This window comes from Takifugu rubripes, chromosome 1 (genome assembly GCF_901000725.2).
Source record: "Takifugu rubripes chromosome 1, fTakRub1.2, whole genome shotgun sequence".
Classification (NCBI taxonomy): Eukaryota; Metazoa; Chordata; class Actinopteri; order Tetraodontiformes; family Tetraodontidae; genus Takifugu; species Takifugu rubripes.
The window spans coordinates 9,231,104-9,253,461 of NC_042285.1; the positions used below are offsets into that span (position 1 = coordinate 9,231,104).

At 43.0% G+C, this 22,358-nt stretch overlaps 1 protein-coding gene across 1 annotated transcript in view; it reads right to left on the bottom strand.

The window, feature by feature from the left end:
• LOC101076017 (ras-related protein Rab-26-like) overlaps positions 1 to 22,358 on the bottom strand; it is a 41,974-nt gene that overhangs the window by 15,763 nt on the left and 3,853 nt on the right. Inside the window, exons 3-5 of the mRNA XM_003961547.3 lie at positions 9,394 to 9,435; positions 8,945 to 9,011; positions 2,262 to 2,314 (exon numbers count right to left, since the gene is read on the bottom strand). Coding sequence (XP_003961596.2) covers positions 2,262 to 2,314; positions 8,945 to 9,011; positions 9,394 to 9,435 — 162 coding nt within the window. The remainder of the gene's footprint in view (positions 1 to 2,261; positions 2,315 to 8,944; positions 9,012 to 9,393; positions 9,436 to 22,358) is intronic.

A 22,358-nucleotide genomic window follows, 5' to 3' on the forward strand; every position in this document is an offset into this window, starting at 1 on the left:
GCACCAAGGCAGTGGGTCTGAACTGCTCATTTTAGTACACAGCAGCAATCAGGGTACCTCTGGGTAGCGTGAGGTGGTCTTTGCAGCCTCACAAGGATATGTCTCCCCAGGTCATCACTGATCTTCCCTTTAAATTGCTCATTCTGGTGGATATGCACGTTTCCATCCCCAGTAAATATGGGAGGCGGGAAATTTACAAGAACCGTTCCTCTCCCTTGGCCCTCTCCATGGTCTCCACTGCAGGGTAGGACCCCTCGGCGAAGTCACGAGTTCCGATCGCCACGTCATGGTTGCTGCAGTTTTTACCGCAATGTCAATGGGACAAGCAACGAACAATAACAAAGATTCCAACAGTGAGGAAGAAGGGAAACATGGAAGGAGCCGATTCAACATAATATTCTAAGAGAATATGATTTCATACAGCTCCATGAAGTGTGCAGCTACATAGTTTCACCCATGTAATACTTATAAAATACAAAACAAGATATGTTTCTGGTTCATGTGTTGGTGTACATGGTGGTGGATGCTATGAAGGAGAAGCAGTGCAGTGTATGCTAGGCTAATGCTTCTCTTCTGCTGCATTCTGCATCACGCCCTACTCTAGGTTTAGCTAATCAGCGCCAACACCAAACCGCATCCAAGAGTTTTCCGGGGCTGAGCTGAGCACCTACCTTGGAGCAGGGACACAGTTAAGCCCCATAAACATTCCTGTAAATGGCTGTTCGGGAAAGGTTCCTGCAGTGGAGACTGCTGCCTGATGTTGCAGGCAGCAGAACGTTCCCATTCTGGTAGAGCTGCACCACTAACCACAAGAATCAGCCAGGGAGTATTTTCACTCCCTATCACCCGCTGCCTGAGATCCTTTCTCGCCATTCTGATGGTTCCAAAGTTCTGACTTGTTACTAAGAGGGACCAAGCCTTTTCCATTGGGGCTCCAGAAGTTTTGATTGTCTTGCAAAAGAATCTTAGGCAGGGAAAACTTAATATTGTCTTCTTAAAACTCGCTTATAGCATATAGTTGGGATCGTTTACTGTTTTATTGCTTAAACTGTTGCTCTTATCTGTAACCTTGACTGCATAAATAACATTTGCATTAGCTGATTTCTGCATAATCATCCACCACTGAATAGAAATGGACTCTTGGTGTCATTTTAGTCCATTATTCATGAAGTGCTGCATATGTGCTATTGGGTAGCTTTTGACACGTTTGTGCCACTTAAGGGAGAGAGACTTTGCCTCCTCCTTCCTCATTGACTTTGCTCTTCATTTCCATTACATCCAGAGTGTCAAATATCCGAAAGTGTGAGCTCATGCTTAAAATTTAAAACATAATGAAGGGGGGGGGGCTGTTGAGAGAGAAGCCAGCGGTGCCTTTTTACCCTCCTGGGAGGACTCTATCTCCTGATGTAAAGCATTTTACACACCTACACACACCTGAGAACACAGGCACACTGTACACACACTGTAATTGAAAGTCCACCTCTAACACGAAGACTCTAAATATAACTGCATCACATCAGCCCAATGGATCCAGAGACACTGGAAGGCCCACAGTTATCTGCTCTTAAATGTGCTCTGCAGTCATTAAAGAAGAGCCACGAGAGATGATGGGAGTGGTGGCAGAAGGTGGCAGAAAATCAACACTGGGAAGTGAGGGCAGAAAAGTGGTGCTGCGACAGACCCCGTGGGTGCAGTATCAGAGCACCCTCACCAGTCGAGCCACTAACCGAGGAACCGCTAATGTCAAATGTACCTGTGGTTGAATAAATATAATGACGCATCTGTCTTGAATCAACATACAGTCAACATTTCACTTCTAGCATTCAAGGACCATTATGTCCTCCAGGAAGCCAGGAAGAATTGAGCACAGAAGCAAATGATGGCAAGAGCTCTTGAATTGTGTTAATATGCAAATTAGCTTCAGTGTTCCACTGTCTAGCTCTTAACCCCAACCCATTCTCATGATGAGATCTATCCCCCAGTGTATCCTGCATACTCCCTGGATTCTTAATGACTGTGACCATAAAGCCTCCAAAGAAAGGGCCAGAGGGCTTTCAGGACTTATTCTTTATTACCAAGGGACCTTAGCACCATTGCCTTCTCTAAGCCTGAGTGAAGTAGATTTATAGGTTCTATCATAATCTGTGCTGTCTCTGTAGGCTGAGCGCCCTGACCTTTATTTAACACCTTTATTTAATATTGTTAATGAAGCAACTTCTCCAGAAATCTCTACTATAAACAAATAAATGGGTGTGTCTTACCCTGATGTTGTCGAAAGATGCTTTGTTAGAGACATCATAGAGAAGGAGGAGAGCTGTGGAAAGAAAAATATCACAAATTTTCAAGTCAGTAATTTATTGAACATAATCGAGCAAATGTTTACTGGGCGTGAGCGCACCCACACAAATTTTAAAGTGTTTTGGGACACACAGTTTCACAGTATTATTACCGGTAGTTTGCCTATGGGTACAATAGAGCTTAAATAAAGCAATCAAGATTTATTGTGAAGACTTTTAGCTTCAACATCAGGAGCTTTCTGAAAATAATGTAATATTTTATTTTGTCAAATTTTATGTCTTCTTTTGTTTCGACCAACATAATTAATACTTTGATGCAGCCAGTGAGTCAAGTCCGGAGCTGACAGACTGCAGCACATCATATTTCCTCCACTGAGATGTTTTCCTAAACTCCATGAACCTAGTCACCAGTCAGTGGTCAGGTATTTTCAGAGCCCAGGAAATTAGATACCATGCTTAAACATGGGGTTAAATCCTGGTTAAAAATCCATACTTCATTCACCTCCTCATTACTTTTCTGCTCAAATCTATTGTGCTACAGCATAGCGAGTGACAAAAACACAAAAGCTTCCCTCCTCCATCCACTGCTCAGGCCAACATCAGCGCTGTCTTTCTTTTCTTGCCATGGAAATGCCACTGGCTGCATGTAAAAAAACTGTGATGATTATGTTAAATTAAACCCACTGTCATATTGGACTCCAAATGTAGAACTTGTGAGCAACATTTCTCTCTTTACATCCAATATGTATTAGCTTGGACCAAATAAGAGGTCATTACCAGTCTAAATGGCAAATACTTAGAGGAAATGTAGCTGGTTTAATGCAACACTCTTGCAAACCCTCCGACGTGAAGCTGAAAGAATGAACGATGCATCCATTCTCATGTATTAACAGTCTAACAGGTGCAGGTGCAGGTGTCAGGCAATCTGTTGAGAACAACTTCACAACATGCTTTCCTTTAGCTGAGCCTAACACTTAGGCCTACCATTTAGCAGTAAATTAGCACTCTCCTGACCCCCAAATCACACATGCGGATTCTAATTACCTCTGAGTGCACCTGCTGCAGCGCTGTATTATGCCGTTTCGAGCATAACGTGGAGGTGTTGTATTTTAAAACCCAGCCAGACAGAAAAACTCATTACACCTATGAGGGAGACACTCGCTCATTTCCTTCATGTGATCAACTTTTACTGGGACAAATGAGCCTGGGGGAAATTATTTCACCAAAAGTGCAGGAGTATAAATCACCAAGATTTCAGCACATTCTTTTTAAATTATGCTGCTGAATCATGGTGCAAGAATATATTTTCTTCTACAGTGTCATTATTAGGGCGTAAGTGATATGCTAAGTGCTCAGACCTTTTGTTATGACTCTTAGATGATTAGAGTCCACCCTTGGTAGTTTTAGCTTGAATAAGATGATTTGGAATGACGCACACTTGTCGATAGAAGGTCTGCGATGAGGTCAAGAGACCTGCCTACAGGGCTCAGAGACAGGCTTGAGTTTTTTCTACTGCTGAAAAACCTTCATCATTCTGAAACAGGAGAATTTTGTAAGAGCCAGGACAAACTGAGTCCTCTGATTCTTGGTAAGAGATGTAACCAAGAATCCAGCATTCAGATTGAAAATGAGGGTATAAAACTTTCAGAGACAGCAGTGAAAGTCCTCTTTAATCCCTGCTCATTCTCAGATGGTACATGCATAGCATTGCAGGATCTAAAGCAGACGGGAAGAAAACAGCACAAGCATCAGCAATCTAAGCTATAATTAGGTGTCTGTGAGAAACACACTGATACGCTTGCAGTGTTTTAATTTATATGCGTTTGTGTGGGTACAAATATTACAGGAACGTCCACATTTTACAACTACAGGCTACATTAAGCGCTCAGTTTGATGGACTGAAATGACTCCTAAAACAGCTTTGCTAACATCCATCTCACAGGCAATAATTTGCACCAGTAATCACCAGCTGACCTTGGCCACTGCCTTTCTCTTCCAATTCCTGTTACACCAACATGTGATGGACACATAAATGGGCTCAGAATTTAACATTCTTCACAACTGCTTATTTAATATGAGTTTTGATTACGCCACCCGTAAAAGATCATTCATCTCCATTTAATGGCAGGACACCAAAGATGGAGAGGATGCTGTCATCTAAAGATTCCTGAGCAGAATTCAAACGAGGGATAATGAAGTTATTTACAGTGATTCGGCCTCGTGGTGCGTTCAACTTCATCTCACAATCTTGGCGGAGGAATCCGTTTGAAAGCAAGCGCACATCGGTTTGGTTGTAATTAAAGTGAACTGTAAATCAAATTGTGGGTGTTTTGGACCCAGGGGTGTGAGAAGCGAGACAGAAAAGGTGACCAGAAAAGGTTGCCTGTTGAGCCCCTGAACCCTCATAGCCATGATTGGCCTTTGAATAAGGCATGAGTAAATTCAGAGGGTTAATTTAACTGAACAATGTGTGTAAAGTGATGGGCAAATTGATAACTTGGGGACACTTTTAGAGCTGTATGGTTGTTAGCATTGTTCTTTTTGCTGTGTTTGCCATTTTACACTCTGACTTATCAGAAGATTCCTACCTTTTATAGAAAACTGTGAATCCTGACAAGATTCTGTAAGCTTACTGAGAGCAGATTCCATCGCTGTGTAAAGCCTCTTCAGAAAAGTGTGATATAAAATATGATCTACGAAACAACGTTTGAAGATGACGCAGCAAGCTACATCCCTACTGTCTACTTGTGTACTCATGTCTTAGAATAAAGCCTCCAAAAGAGCTCCAGCCGTGACCTTGCAAATCTAATTCGGTATGCAAACAAGTGCAACATGAATGATCTCTCCCCCATCCTTTCCATCCTTTTGTCATAATCCATCTGATTCTTCCCTGCCCTTTCCTTTACTCCCCAGCTTTTCTCACATTTTGCTTCAATAATTGCCCTCAGCCATTCTCATTAGTGATGGAGAGCTGTAAGCAAATAAAACTACGCAGACAGGAGGAAGGTATTTATCTGCACGGCCCCAAAACAACTATAGAAATATAAGCACTAATTCTAGCACAAGGCTGCTCCAGTTTATGATTTAAACTAAACATGTTTGTTTGGTGATTTGGGTTGATAATCCAGTGAGGAAATGAAAGTTGCAGAGCTAGATAGGAAAAGGATCGACTTCATGTGCACAGCACTCCTCGCCAGTTGGCCCCAACACAATGACTTTGTCAACAGAATTTGTTGGGGTTCTGGGTTGTGTCTGTCTTTGTCCTGCAGGGGGTGTGGTGGAGCACAATTGGGTGCAGACCTGTAGGCAATTTACATCTTGCTGCCTATTTAAGAAGGTTATGCCTGCCTGTCAGCGCCGGGGTGTCTGTTTGTGTTGTGAGGTTGTCTGTTTGTGTTGTGAGGTTGTCTGTTCGTCTCCCTTGTAATGTGTTGGTGTTCTGCATTTCCTGGAGGGCCGCTCCTGTTCCCTGTTTCCAAGAGGGCCGCTCCTGCTCCCTGTGCCCTGGAGGGCTGCTCCTGCTCCCTGTTTCCCGGAGGGCCGCTCCTGTTCCCTGTGCCCTGGAGGGCTGCTCCTGCTCCCTGTTTCCTAGAGGGCCGCTCCTGCTCCCTGTTTCCTGGAGGGCCGCTCCTGTTCCCTGTGCCCTGGAGGGCTGCTCCTGCTCCCTGTTTCCTAGAGGGCCGCGTCTGTTTCCCTGGGTGCTATGCAGTCCTGGAGGGCTGCCCTTGTGTTCTTGTGTGCCCCGTTCCGTAACAGAATTTCTGTTTAGGACATTGTTATACAGACTCCAGCTGATGCTGCTGTTGTGAGAAAGTGCAAAGGACATGTGCACAGGGACCCTGGGATATGGTGCATTTAGGTGAAACTGAATAATTGGGACAGCCACTGCCACAACAGAGGTCTGAAGCCTTGGGGCTTCTAATTAGACGGACGATGCAAGATTACCTGGGTGGTAGTGATCACTCATCTGGGTAAATGTACTGAATATGAATACGATATATTCGAAGGACCAGCCAAATAAATGGAAAGTTAAATTAACCCACATATCATCTTCAATAAAGGCTTTTATACAGAAATTTACACTACCTTCTGTTCTTGTGCCTTTTACTAAAATATTGTTAAGTTGATTGTGTTAAATCCATAAAGTAACCTGGTGCTATTGTCAAATGTGTCACTGTCTAAAATGTATTTATTATCACATCATATTGCAATTTTATCAAACTTCACAATAAAGCCTGATAAATAAATGTGAGTAAAATTTTCTTTAATGAAAACAAATGCAATCACTCATCTCGGAGAAATCTGAGATTACAGTATTAAATCTGCTGCCGTCCAGATTCAGATTCTATATAACTTTCACCACCGCTGCTTTAAAGATAAAAAACCTCTCCTCAACCCACAATACTAACACATTGATTGTAATAGAAATAATTACAAGGGAGCTGAACTGTCTTTTTTAATTAAAACCTTCAATTGCTTCAGTGATGCAGCCATTAGCTGCTGTTTCTCTGTTGTTTCCAGTTCAAGAGATTGGCTCATTTTCTGTGATAAGACTTTAATTTCAGGCTGAAATATCCATAATTTGTAAATGTTCCAAACAATGACCACAGATCCGTTTCTTTTCCTCACGGCTTACTATTGCACACGTTCTTCACATGAATGTTGAGTCCTCACTGGGTTTGGCATAGTCTCAAATGGAGCTAGTTTACTTCTCTCTTCGAAGGTGTAGCTGAGTCTGTAGCCATCAGGTCACCCTGCTGTGGAAGCAGCTCCCTGTCTGTGTACCCGAGGCTTGAAGCCTCAATGCAACAGTGCAACCATGACCTACGTAAATAAAATGACTACCTTACAGTCCTAAAATAACTCGGACAAGTGCAACAACTAACTAACAGAGAAGTAAAGAGAGAGAGTGAAGAAGAATAAAGGAAAAAAGGGAAAAGAAGATAGTGTTGTTTTGCACATCAGGCTACAGGAGTTTGTGCACCATTTTCAGAGGGAAATTGGATTTCAAACCTGCCAGAGGCATGTTTATAAGAAAACTTCTCTGTAAAATGAAAAAGCCTTTGTGGGTAAAATAATTTAATCCATAGAAAGGCTGCGCAATCGGGCAGCGCTGTGATTTCTAGATACACGCGTACAGCGCAGTGATCCCACCAACAGTGGCCACGATGTAGCCGTGATGTCATCAGTTTTGGAGTGAACGCTGCAGCCAGGTTTAAAAAGATTATGTTCCTTATGAAGGTTTGCCACTGGGGGGAAAAGAAGGAAAAAAAGTAGGGGAGTGGTTTTCGGACCCAGCCACCTTGGTGGCCTCCTGGCTGATGGACCTGGCAGACTGTTCTGGTCTGCGCCCACTGACTCATTTGCGCTGATTGTCTAATTGGGCTGGCTTGTTTTCTCACGAAGCAGTCCATCTGAGAGTTCTTCTTGCTGCGGCCTGAAATGCCTGATTTTGTGGCAGCATTTCCAAAAAGGCGCCAATTTTCAAGGTCAAAACGAAATGTCCCGATTCATCAAACAGCAGTGAATAAATTAGAAGCACGAAATGAAGCTAACCTATTGAGATAAAAATACCAGAAATGTGACCTTTATTTCCTAAAACTACTGTTTAATCGCCTTTTATAAAGACTTTTATAAGCAGCAGTCTGGATACAGTAATGTCCCCGTGCAATAACACTGGTACGCTGGCTCTGGTTCACTGAGATTCAGCAATGCTTTTCAGTTTCACTCCTTATGTGCCTAAATCCTTTCGGTAACTCGGAGCAGATGGCACTGGAGCTGTGTGATGGCAGAAAACAACATGAATGAAGTGGGGGAGCAGAGTTCATGTGTTGTGTGTCGAGATGAAACAGAATCAGATAAGGAATCCAGCAGGATATTTGGCGCAAACTGTCAAATTATCAATTAAATTGTGATTATTTGGAAGAGCTGGTCGGTGGACGCCCGACTGTTGACCGAAGAGCTCCAAAAGCAAACCTACCACCTGCTGCATTACGAACAGCATCAGTTGATCCGCAGGAAATGAGATGTTCCATCACAACTGCATTGTGTCTTATCCCAATCTGGCCTGCCAAATCTTTTTAAAAACTCGGAAACAGACGGAAACCTCAGAAGAGCTGCTGGAGCTCCCTGGGAGCCTTGTTAAAGATCAGCCAGGGTGAAGTGTTGCACTGACAGAGCAGAACAACACGGAAAAGCTGGCCAGCGCACACACACGCACATAGAGACACACACAAACAGAGAAAACCCTTACATAAATGAATGTGTGCAGGAGCCTTATTCACGAGCGAATACATACATGTGGGCCCCTGTGTGTGTGTGTGTGTATGTGTGTGTGTGTGTGTGTGCGTGCGTGCGACTGAGCACAACACCTGTCCGTTCAACATGGCCTGAGGCGATGCTGTCAGGGGAGTCGTTAGAACTGCTACACACTCTCAGAAACACACAGAGGAATGAGTTCCTGCAGTACGACGCCTCATTTTCACTATTGCCTCTCACACAGGCGCGCACGGGTCCATCGGGTTTTGTATTTTTTTGCTATCCCAACACGACAGGGTGAGCTCTTGCGTTAGGAGAGTAATGAAGGCATAACTAAGGGCTTCAGTCAATGTATAACAAGCCCACGTGGACTATCAGAGGAGTCCTACCGTTGGCATCACGGTAGTAAGCATGGGTGACGCTTCGGAAGCGCTCCTGTCCGGCAGTGTCCCATATCTACGAGGAAGCATAAGGACATGATTACTCCCACTGCTTACTGGTTTAATTGCAAGGAGCTTACATTTGACAAATAGGCTGGTAACAATGATAAAGGACATGCAGGTTAAACGAAAGGGCATAGAACACTATGCTAATACAAATTTTGACACGGACTTATCAGCACAATTCCCAGACTCTAATCTGTAGGAAACATCTGCTTCTCCCTGCTGCCTTAAGACACAGCAGCAGCACAGGATCAAGAGATTAATGAAGACCTCATTAATTCATCCCTGGGCCTCTATCATTAACATGGAGGTGGAAATGAAGACATGTGGGATGCAGTTTCTGCATGGGAAACAGATGATGGGGATTTAAAGAACAAACATAAGCCAACTCATACCTGCAGTTTCACCTTCACAGCATCGATGCTCATCACTTTGTTCTGGAAAAAAAAGAAAATACTGAATCAGATCAAGAGGGAAGATGAGCATGTGAGTGCGTGACACAGTAGCAGCCAACTCTACTCTGGTGTCAGTATCTGAAAGCAGAACTTTTGGGTGCAGCTAAATTGCACCTGCTTGCACGGCTTTCTTGCAGACGCTCCTAATGTCACACAAGAAATTGGAAAACCTAGAAAATGCAGTGCAAAAAAGCCCCACTTCAGTGCTTTAATGTAGTCAGCACATTGTTTCTTCAAATGCTCAAACACAGCTTTTATTATCACGGATCACATTGTTTCAGGGTGTTGCATCATTTACCACCACCATTATGGTTCCCAGGCAGCGTCAACACACACACACACACACACACACACACACACACACACACACACACGTGAATCAGAGTGTGAACAAACACGTATACACAACTTTTCCTGTGTTAAAATTATAGCTATGTATATTTGAATTTATAATAGCCACAAGTTAACAATTTTTTTCCAATGCATCCTAAGAATATTGCCAAGCAGATCAATACATGTTTTTTTCCTTTCAGAGGATGTAAAAAAAAAACCAGTAACCAAGTCTGGAGCTAGCAAGAATATTAATATTACAATATTACAGCTTTTGTTGTTATTTTGTTGTAAACAAGGATTAGGGCAGCAGTGGTATTCCTGGTTAATTACAAGACTGGATTTATGATTCAGAAGCATGCTGGTGTTCTCTGTGGGATGAGAAAGAGGTTCCTTGCTGCATAAGCAAAAAAATTATATATAAAAATAATAAATAAAAATCTGTTAAGCTGCGTAAGGCAAAACCAAAGAAACAAAATAAGTTTATAGATGATATAACATCTTGATTAACGACTCCCCTCAAAATGTGCACAATTTCTTCAAATCGTTCAGGAAATTGATCTTTTGAGAAACATTTTTACAGCTAACTTTTTGACGACTTGGGCAAAAAACCCACTCTTTAATGATCTGTCAATCACAGCCCTCAGATTAGTTGATTCAGCAGTAAATAGACTGAATTAGTACGGTTCTTGCCTTGTCAGCTTTGGTCACTTCAACAGCAAACCTGTGTTCATCCCCTCACACACACACTGGTAGCGGGGCGCCACATGTGCATCGTGAGAGATAGCCTCTAGCGCACAGCTTCGGCAACAAATCAGGGGTTGGCGTCTTGCTAAAGGATTTTGATGTGAAGATGGCAGGGGTTTAGGATCAACCCAATGACCTTCGTATTCCAGAACAGACTGCTCCAACTCTTCACTTCCTGAACCACCGCATGCTAAAAACAATCCCACAAACTAGCCAAAAACATACTGACAACACACCCAAAGCCTGGTCGGCGGCTGCTGCTGCTGCATATGTACACATGGAAACCTGCTGCAGGATTAGAAATTTGAGGGAACCATCCTTGCAGGTACTTTGCAGCCTGTTGCTAAAATTAAAATAATGCTCTTCCCCAGGCTTTTAAATTATTTTTCTTCAGCTCTTGTCCCTGATGTAACCTGACTACCACCAACAAAAGGAACAGAATATTTTCATAAACAATGACTCTGTACAGCTCTGGGACAGAAAATCAGTTTTTGCTCAGGGTGTGAGAGTGGAGAACCATGTTCTTGTTTGTGAACATTTTAAGGCCAGTTGAGCAGGAAATAAAATCAGCGACCATGACCATATCAGTGAAACCAGGCAAAAAAAAGGGGACAAAACAGATCGATATGTCTGCAGGGAACGAGCAGGCAGATGAATTTAGTTTCATAAAACAATAAGAGCAGAGGTGAAGATACGATGTCTGGGGCTGAGAGCTGTGATTGGTTTTCATTTCCCAGATTTAAAACCAAGAAGCTTTTTACTGATGTGCTATCTGCCTAGTTATCCGCAGGCTGGCGTGCCAGGTCGACAGCCCACATGACAACTGGTAGAAAGGTGAACCACAAGGGCACACATAAGGGGGGGCGCGAAGTCACAAGTCATGTCACTGTTCACACAGCCAACACAAAACCACCGTCATTAAACTGGGCAGAAATAATGCAACATATTTCACGTGGGCAGGTGGTTCAGACGCTGTCATGACAATAACGATAATTACGCCTTCGCCCGCCTCCGCAGGGGGCTTCAGGTGGAGCCATTCCAAAGCCCGGCGTAGTTAAGAACATTTCCTTTTTTCCACCTTTCCTCAGCCATCCAGAAACAGACGCTCCAAGGTTTTAAACCTTTCTAAATAACCAAGTAAAGGCAGCTGGAGCCTCTGAAGGCTCGCTGCAATATGAAATCTACTTGGTGGCGTTCTGCAGGAGCAACATCTGGAATAAACGGATCGCTCTCGCCTGCGGGAGAAATGTGTGACATGGCGTCAGTCGGCGATGCAGCAGGTTGTCTAAGAACACGTTGGCGATTACGGGAAATGGTTGCTTTTGGCATTTTTCAAGTATCTCAATGAAATAAAAAAAAAAGGGGGGAAAACCCCGATTTTCTGAAACCGGTGTGTTCCCAATCCAGGGAACGCTGCACCAGCGTCTGTTCTGACGAGGCGTCTGAGGGTCTCACCCTGGCACGGAACAGCAGTGGGGGGAACTCAGACTGTAATAAAGCTTAATGATCCACTGAGCGTGCCGTGAGAACAGCTGGTGGAAACACAAACACTGCAGATCTGCTGATATCAGATTGACCTGTGCCTGCTGGAAAGTTTGGATAAATACTGTGAGTAGGCTCCTCACAGGGGGTCTCCTGTGCTCATAAAGTGGGCTGCATGAGGAAGTGGACACTAATGAGAGAGGACAAGAGGAATATCGGGATTTACAGGAGTTCGCCCCATAATAATCCTTTTTCAATAAGAAGCTCTACGGTCCTCTCGTCTGCTTTTCCATCAGTTTCATTTTGACCTCTATTTTTATTCTCCAGCGCCTTCTTACCGTCTTTGGTCCTATATGCCCATGATTTCCTACAGCTGCTCAATAAAGGCACCCCAATTAGATCCAGAGAGGGTAGGAGAATCTAAAGAAGATCAGGGGGTGGTTATGTATGGAAATATTTAGATAGGTTATTAGATATAATTGATCAAACAAAGGCAAAGCCATTACATAATGCTGCTGCTAAAATAGATTGTGATGGATGGATGGATGGATGGATGGATGGATGGATGGATGGATGGATGGATGGATGGATGGATGGATGGATGGATGGATGGATGGATGGATGGAAGAAGTGGCATATTCATTTTCCGCCAGCACATCTAACCTGCTCAATATTCCACTGCAGCCTCAAGCATCAGAGGGATTTAAAACTGTCAATCAAGCTGCGAGTGACCAGTCCTTGATTATATGAATAATGGTTGTGTAACAAGGAGTACAAAAGGGCTGTGAAAAAATCGTATCTGTGAGTCATCAACAGAGTGAACAGCAGCTTTTCAACTGGCACTCTTCTTTTTTTAGTTTGTTTTTTTCCCCCCACGGAAAAATCACGCTTGACAACTACGGCCGATAGCGTTCCACTGCAGAAACTAGCACAATGAGCGATAACAGATAAACATCTCCACAATGACGCTGGCGGCATTGTGATTGGAGCACAGCAGCACGTTCTTTGTCATCACGTCAAGTTGCCGGGAAACCATCAGACGCTCCAAAATACAACACACCGAAAATAGTTCCCTGCTAAAAAACAACATCAAAACATTGTAAAATGAAGGATTATTCTGTAAATTCATGGGGCTGAATGAATTTCTGTGGCAACACAAGTTATGGAAAATCAATTATGCAAGATGTATCTTGTTTAAAAGCTCCAGTGAATGAGATTAAACAGCATTTAGAGTAGATGGGAAGGATTTGCATCAGCATTAAAATTAATGATTACTTAGCTTCATACAGAGAAATGCCAGCAGTTCTTGTAAATACCGGTATATGTTCCTCCAAAAGTTATTTTGGAGAATATCTCTCCCACTTGGTAGCTACGTGGTAGCTCAGCCATATACGAAGGCACAGAGTCCTGCACATTACAGCCACCCATGTGGTAATCAGGTAGAACTCACTATTAGAAGATTTTACTGCATAATTGAAAACCTTTGCTTTAGCATGAAGCCCTGGCAGGTCTCAGATAACAAGGTGCTTAGTTTTAACTTGACTTCTGTTGGAAAACATTCAGAATTTCAACATTTAGCGAATGTGAACCAGGCATGTGTGACAGCCAAAGAATTCTGTCGAAGTGAAGCAAAGGCTTCAGAGTTGCCCATCCCAACATGCTCGGGGTGGTGAAGCAGCCAGGTGCTCTCTGGCAGCGCATCATCTCTGGCAAATTTACGCACATAAATATACCTGTCAGCATTTGGCTCTCGCTTTATTTATTTATTTTCAAAATCTCCTCAACTTCTTCTCTGAAGCAAAAGGTGAACTGCTAATTCTAAAAAGCTTTTACAGCAAACAAACACACTGAAGTCATAATGTCTAATTAGAGCCGACTTAATGAGCGCGTATCCCTTAAACATGCTAACTCTTCAGGTTTAGAGGAAATGTAGACAAACGGCCAAAAAAACAAGCTTCAGATTTGCTTCAGGGCCCTTACTGAAACTTTAAATGAATCTTTTTTTTTCTTACTGACCCTGGGTTCAAACAGTTTGAACACCCACATCTCCTTGCTGTCAGAGGCACCACGGCTGCACAGAAATGTCATTAATGGGAGAGACTCTTTCAATGGCAAGTTCAAGGGAACCGATGAACCGCTCCCTCAAACGGGATAATAACCGGACTCCTTTTTGGAAACAGATCTGTCATTGTAAAACTTTTCTTTTTCCTCTTAGCTCTCTCGCTGTAGTGCTAAGTCAGAATTCAAATACCAAACAGGGATTGTGACACGACTGATGACATCAAGTATGTTTACAAAAGCAATCAATAAGATGCATGCTAGCACATTTGCTACAGCTTTTGTTTTGAAGTGTGGTTATCGTTTTATTATACAACCTCTAAGTCCAGCTCTACACCCTACATGTGGAATTATGGAGAAAGTTGAGGTTTAGAGTAATTTCTTCTTTTCCTTATTAGCTTTCTAGACACCTCTCCTTGCCATGTTGCTACCGTTTGCCACAGAAAGTCTCATGCGCTGCATCCGCTAACCAGCTAGCTAATCCTGGATTTGTCACCCTCTGTGGCTGCTCCCTCATCCGTTCTTTCCCTGCTTGTGCCGACCCTATTTGTCACAAAGCCATCCAATCCAGCCCTCCCCTGCAGATCTCCATCGTCTTTGCTTCTATGTCAGATTGTTGACGTCTAAAGTCTCTGTCTTGGTTTTTTTTCGATATCTGCCAAGTCTTCAAATCACTTCAGACCTCCAGAGACAAGCTCTCACCCTTCAGACATCGTACAGTCAACGTCTCTTCCGATGCGCCTCTCTATCGACTAACATTAGAGATTCTTCTCATTTATGGATATCTGTTTTAGACCATAATGGACTCATTTATTCTCTTTTATTCTCACATATGTCAATAAGGACTAAGATTTGTGTGGAATGGAAGCAGAATGCAAAGTTTGTCCAGCTTGACTCTCCAGAGAAATCATTAACACATACCTAACCTTGGCTTCCACAGAGGCTCCCAAGAAAAAATCTGCATTAGCATTGTGAAAGAGTCGGGTTGGTGATTCACATGGATGCTAATTTCAATTGTGGTTGCTTCAATTGACTCTATTCAGTCAAATCGCCCATTTTTGCATCTTTGAATAATTATCCTCATTTTTTCCCCCTTTTACAAATTAGTGTCAGTGTTTGGCCATGTACATAAAATAAAAAATCTAAATATGAAAAACAAAAGGTATTTCTGTTTCTGCAGAATGTTCAGCCATCTGAATTCAAACTCTTTCTGTGTCGCTTTTTTGGGATGACTCAGGTTATTGTCTTAAGGGTCTCGGGCCATTAATTCGAAAAGCAAAGAAGCTACATCATAATTTCTGTAACTTGCTTAGTTGCAGTAGAAATACTGACCATGTATTCAGCTCACATTCTAGGCACTCAGGTGATTTCCATTTTCTTTTGACAGTGAGAATATCCAATCAGCTGGATCTCTGCTGAATTGGGTCACATCATTTTTCACATACGTTTTATCAAGCGAGGACTAATGGAGGATGAGTGCATGATGAGTCAGAGCTGGACTGCTAAAAACAAGGAGGATGAATGTTGAGGGCGATTTAAAAAGGCATTGGGTGATTTTAATGTACACAGCACCCTCACAAAGCCTGGTGTTGTGCTTTTGGGGAGCACTTTGAGCTTTAAGCAGTAAGCATTGCTAAAACGATTAGCATTGCAGAGCACAACTTGGTTCAAAACCTTGCCTATGCAAGCAGAATCTACTGCACGACTCTATAACTACCGTTCACTGAATATTTCATTATACTGGACTTTTCTAATGTTCTCTTCCTGCAAAGCAGCAGTTTTCAGGCATTCCTGTCTGCCTCCAAAGTCCCGTCACAGCGGTTTTTCACAACATGACCATAACAGTGTAGTTGGGCACAGTGGAGGGGAGCTCCATGTGATGGAGGATCGCTCTGTTGGCGTCCTTCTATTCATTTAGGTGTAGATTTAGATTTGCAGTAAAACCTGTTCTGTGCTGGCATTAGACTCTGGTGCAGCATGTAATGCCCCATAGCCCAGTCAATCCCCTGCTGGACATGATGGTTTTATCCCAACAATAGGTTTGAAATCCTATTAAGGCGTGGCTCAGCCTTTCAGCAGTCCTGCGGGATTTTAAGGGTTCTGCTTAAGCCCAAAAATTATCCGTGTGTGAACGACACGGCGTAAATGCTCTTGTTAGAGAACTTTGCTGTGGATGTTGATGTTTGGATGGATCTAAAAAAAAAAAAAAAAACAAGTTCTGGCAGTTTAATGAATGCTTACCACGGAGGCCCCTGTTCTGACAAAGATAAGGGGGCTTCGGGAGGGGTTGCTATTTTCTAGATGGAGCCCGTTTTCCAAGTGAAACGGTTTATATTAAAAAGTTGGAGCACAGTCTCAGCCTCTCTGCTGCAGGCTCCGTGGTTAAACTGAGCAGTGATGACAAATGGCAGCACGAACACCCAACAACAAGGTGAAGAAAAGATTAAGCGAGATGAAGATGCGAGGACATAAAGAAAAATACAAACAGCTTACTGGAGGCACCGTGAGTGTGTTTGTGTGCGTGGGTGTGTATGTGTGTGTGCGTGTGGGAGGGTAAACCATGTGATAAAAAAATGATAATGGTAGTGATGGAATGATAAAACAGAAGATGGAAGCGGCGTCTTGGGCATTTGTAAGGCTTTGTACTGTTTGTGCAGTCATGCAGCTCATTGCTTTCCCGTTAGTTTGTGCGCGCACAGGTGCGTGTTTGTGTGTTTGTGTACATGGGCTTGTGTGTGGTAATGCACTGCCTCTCAGCCGTTGAGCTTTCTTCTCCTCCACCCTGACACCTGTTTTCAAAGGCAGCACTTTGATGCGATGAAGGCATCATAGAAACATACCCCAGTAGCTAGCTTAGCCTTCACCTTCGCTCTGGGTGGTCACATGACAACATCCTGAAACAGAGACTAAACAATTAAGGTGTGTGATGTTATCTGCAGGTCTGCTGAGTCAGTGGCAGGCTAAACATGGTCACTATTTAAAATACTAATAAACTCATTGTGAACTCAGCAGCAGGGTATGCCTGATGGTAAAGTTGTATAAATGAGTGTCAGATATCTACTGAGACTTATCTTGGGTATTTTCGGCTTAAATTAAAGTATTAAAGTAATAAAGTAATTAGAGAACAGACATTGTTACAGGTGAAAACAAAGTAAATGTGACACAACAGATTAAATCTTTGCATATTCTACCCACTTGAGTGACTTGTGTACAGCAGGGGGCGCTCAAAAAGGTAAAGACTGTTTTTCCTCTGAACACGGAGCAAACTATTTTCAGCAGTATGCTGATGTGCTTGTCAGAGCTCCGGTTGGCTTTGTTTAGATCAAACACCTCCACTTAGTTCTTCCCGTCTCCTAAAGCTCTTTTACTACTGACAGTGACAGTCTTGTCAACGTACAATGTCTTTAAATCATTGTCTCGAGCCCAAGCTCAAATTTCAGCCAGCCGATATAATCGTTTCTGAGTGACGGCCAGACTGCGAGTTTCTAATTGATGTCCTCTAATGTCACTGACTTCAAATGAAGTGGGTTGGATTTGGACTCGGGCTTTTCGTTGTGGGGTTGTCATGTTCTTCTCGTGATTGCCCTTAAAATGACCCAAAAATGATCTTCGAAATCAGGAACTCGAATCAAAATAGACCAAAAGAGGTGAACTCAGCTGCGGTTTCTCAAATCGTTAATAAATTACCATCACCATTCAGTCCTAAATGACATCCATCTGTCTTTTGGTAACTCGCAGTGTCAGGAGCATGGTTTTGTCATCCTGAGGTCAATCCTCATGCTCGTCTTAAGGAACCGTTCTTTTGATTTATATAAGTGATGGATCTGTTCTTTACTACCGACAGCAGCAGCCTGAGTGGCAGCAGCCTGAGTGGCAGCTGAAGAAGTCGCATAGTAACCTTCACTGTTTTTAAAAACACGCTTCAGACAAAAGACAGTCGGTGCAAATCTAAACAAGCGGGGCTGCAAAAAACAGTCTGCTCCGTGTCAGCCGGAGAGGAAGAACCGTTGTTTTCTGACGGCACGAGTGCAACCGATGCATTTATTCAAAGGAGCTTTGCTTGATTTAATTCGGGCTTTATTTCTTCTCTTTTCTGCTCCACTACAGTACAAAAGCAGGGCCGCGAGAATTCGGATTTCCAGAGACTCTCTGGGTGCTCGAGTTTCTCTCACAGCACATGAAGCTGGTTCTCTGGTACAGATATGTGAGTGGCCTGATACCCAACTAGAAATGCCCAAAACACTAAGGTTTCCATGCTCGTGGATGCGTAACATAACTTTTCATATAAAGATATGTGATGTACATGCGGAGGCCTGTACGGTGAAGATAAATGGTTTTTCCACTGTGACACGCTCCAGAGGAGCCGCTCTGTGGCCTTCAGCCGAATGTTGTGAGGACAGTGGGAAAAAAACCCACAGCGAACGAATACAACCGTGACATTCTGCGTACCCCCGTCTCCACGTCCAGATCTTCAGTGTCAGCAGAAGAAACTAAACCTCGACTCTCTGCAGCTGAGGGCTGGCGTGATAGAAGGCCATCTGCTAGACAAACAAGTAGAATCTGGTCATTTCTTTCCCAGGGAATTATTGTGTTACATCACTGTCACCGTTGCCGGTCAGTAACAATGGTCTCCTAGGAACCAAACAGGCACTTTAGTCATTGTGTGCTGCAAATTGATAAGCACTTTTCTGACCTCCAATCTTGAATCCTACAGAGGCAATTGACTAACATTGGAGGTAGATGTTAGTGTGCTTTCACTTTTTCACTCTTTTGATGTTGGCGTCCTGTGGCAATTTATTAGCAGCGGAGCGTTTCGTTCCGCTCATTGATGGATGCTAACTGCAGGAGGGATGATGATGGTGCAGCTTTTTTAATGGTTTTATTTTGGATAAAAAAGCAAAAGTAACCAAAGGCATTAGAAAAACATCAACACCAGGGGGAAAACCACACTAAATTACACACCAAAAATGATCTGCAGATCTGAATATGCAGAGCAGACAGAGTATTTTGGTCTGCTGCAAATGTGTTTGCATGTTGTATTATGGACCACGTGGGTCTTTGGCCCACAGCTATATGTGTGAAAACACCCTGAAATTTAAAAGGAGGTTGATGGAGACTGAGCTAAACGGGAATCCAACTATTAACACTGTTGCATCCGAACAGGCAAATATGACACTGAAATGTCCAGAACTTCATGGCTCAAGAGGAGCGAAAGTGCCGACAGTGGCACAAAAGCTAAGCTATGAAGCACAAGTCGACATTATGAAGCACTGAAAATAGAAAGGTTGAATTCTGACTGATCACATCAGGCTATCAGAAAAAGGCTGAACACGAGGGTAAAGTTGGACAACCTTGTCTCCACCTGCAGGTGCTGACGTCTACTCCCGTCTCCTTATCTTGACGTTAACAAGGTTGTATCGCTGCACATTCTTAACACTTTGGAAGACACGCATTTATTTTTATGGTTTGCTGTCATATAAACAGACAAATCAAACAAATGCAGCACATTTCTCGGGATTTTGGCCCTTCTCAGTTGCTCTAAAGGCACGATTCCACTGCAGGAACGTCAGGGTTGATGCTGTGTCTCTCTACTGCACAAATATCTCTGCAACAGGGTAGGTACTTAGATCAGCCCTAAAAAAAAGAGGTTTACCCTGCATTGATTGGGAACAGGATGTAATGCGATTCGAAATTGCTTTTTTCAAACTCTTCTTCGTGGCAGCTTCTGTTGTTCAAAGCATCCACCATCGGGTACATGAATGCACAAACCAGAAATGTGGCAACCGCCTTTCAGCTCCTTCCATGTTTACCTCCTCCCTCATTAGTTTCACGATGATTTTTGCTTTTGTCACATCGGCTGGTCAAAAATTGTTGAAACTGTCGCTCAATGATTTTGTGGCGATCGAAATTCATGATGGCGCCGATGGAGACATGACCATCGAGAGGAACAAGTGAGAGAAAATGGTGCCTGTAAAGATCCTGACCCCAGTATTTACCAGGAATTCCTACGGTGGAAAAGCATCTTAAGTCCAGCAAATGGTCCAGGGGCTATATATTCTCAAGCTCTCTCCCCAGCGATTTCAGAACTGAAGAAGCCTTCTGGATAGAAGGCGAAACGTCTTCAAGAGAAGAAACCCAGTCCAGTTGACAGAGAAAACTACCTTGGATACAATGACCTGGATGACTGAGAATTTACACAGACATCTTAAGTCATTCTAAGTTGAGATTCCCCTATCAGGCATCAGGATGTTGGTGCACGTAACATAATAGTAACGTGCCAGTTCTGTGAAACATAGGCGAGCATTAGTTAGATCAATAACTTAAAAAATCTTGATGACTCAGACATGATTCTTATTTAAGCAAAAATGACCTGACATGGGCTCTTGCTGGCAATTTGGACTTGTGATGACTCAGCATAGACATCTCTTTGCTGTCTCTTCAAGCATGTTTTCAACATTAGTCACTCAACTACTCAAAAAAAAATGGCATCTTGGATGTGGCGACTTGGAAAATGAAAATCTAAATGAAGATTTGAACAAATCAAAACCTTTCAGGCAATATTTCTTCCTTTTTTTGCAGCAGAACAATGATGGCTGGGGTGAGTATTTTGGAGAAATTTCAAAAAAGCTTTGGCTGTGTCACATTGACATGCATGGAAACGAAGCCAAGAGCCATGATGAGATGGAGGGCAGGCACAGCAGCGTGTGGACACAATCATTTTTCCGTCTTTTTGACAATTCATGAAAATAACCATTGTGCTAGCCGACACCATGGCAACTGAAGCAAAGAACAGAAAGATAGGCCTCGCTGACATATCCTGGGATTAAAACTCAATTCTATTCAATCGCACACACTTTATTTCACACATACACTATATTTAGAAACTTTTAAGACCATTTCACTCCATCACACCATTTTGGGGCTTTTTGTTTTGTTGATCTGGTCATGGTTTCCTTCAAAAGTGATGCTGAGAATTAAAGCCAAAAAGTTCGGGTTTGGCTTCATCAGACCCGAGAATTTTGTTTCTCTCAGTCTTAGGGTCTTTTAGGTGGAGAAGCTTCCGTCTGGACACTCACAATGATGGAGCGCTGCAGTCATGACTGACCCACTGGACCTTTCACCCACAGGCACACAGGACCTCTGGAGCTCAGCCTGGAGATCATTAGCCCCTCTGCCACCAGCCAAAAAAACAGTTTCTACCCCTGTACTAATGGCATTTGTGGACATATAAAATAAGCATTTAGACCCGGATCATTTAGCGGCACTACATCATTGAATCATGAATTGAGGACCAAACCAGCCGCTGACTGAACAGAGACAATAATGTCTCATGGCGATTTAAAAAAAACAAAGAAGGCAGAAGGGTCACAGAATGGACACAGATGAGACACAAGACACACTTGATCTCAATGGCTGCCTTCACTAATAATAATTAGTGAAAGCATGGGAAAAACAACACCAAGCAACATGACGGAGCCGTGTAGGCCTATTCGGTGTTGCTTTTTCTACTAATCTCTATGGCAACACAACCTCTATGCAGGAAATGTTGACGTCATAGAAGATAACACTAGATATTCCAGCATGGACGTGCAGCTTTGGGACATTCAAAGTGCATTCAAGTGCAACATTTGATTATCACTAATCAAAGTGTGTCAATCCTTAAGCAGTCTTGAAAGTATGAACATAAACATCAAACAACAGCTCCACTTCAGACCTTCTGAGAAAATAACATAAAATTTCCTCTTTATTTTCCTTGACCACTATATCCTTTTGGGGGTCACACGATAGGCCTATCCCAGCTGCATATGGGTGAAGGCAGGGTACACCACTGAATGAGTCTTTAGCTCATTGCAGGACCTATTTGAGTATTTGGGGGTTCTGTACCTTGCTTCATGGCTCCTCTGAGGTGTCTTGAAGGTGTCCTGGCACCTCCTCCTGCTACTAGAACACCTTCCTTTTTTTTTTTGCACCGAGCCTTGAACTGACAACCCTCCGCTTCTCAAGCCAGTCCTCTACAGACTGTGCTGCCTCCACCCCTGAAATTCCTCTCTTTATTTTTTGTTTTGCCTTTTGTCTCATGAGTGCAGCTTTTCAAGCTGCTATTAATAAAACCTCCTGCTCTGCTTTTTTCTGAACATTCACTGATTTATTTATTCAGTCCTTATTTTCCCATTTTACATGTTTTTTTTCTATTTTAATACAAATAAACAGAACCATATCTGTGTGGATCATCACAAGACTTACATATCCTTGTACATCACTGTGAGGAGTGCATTCCCCACCTCCTT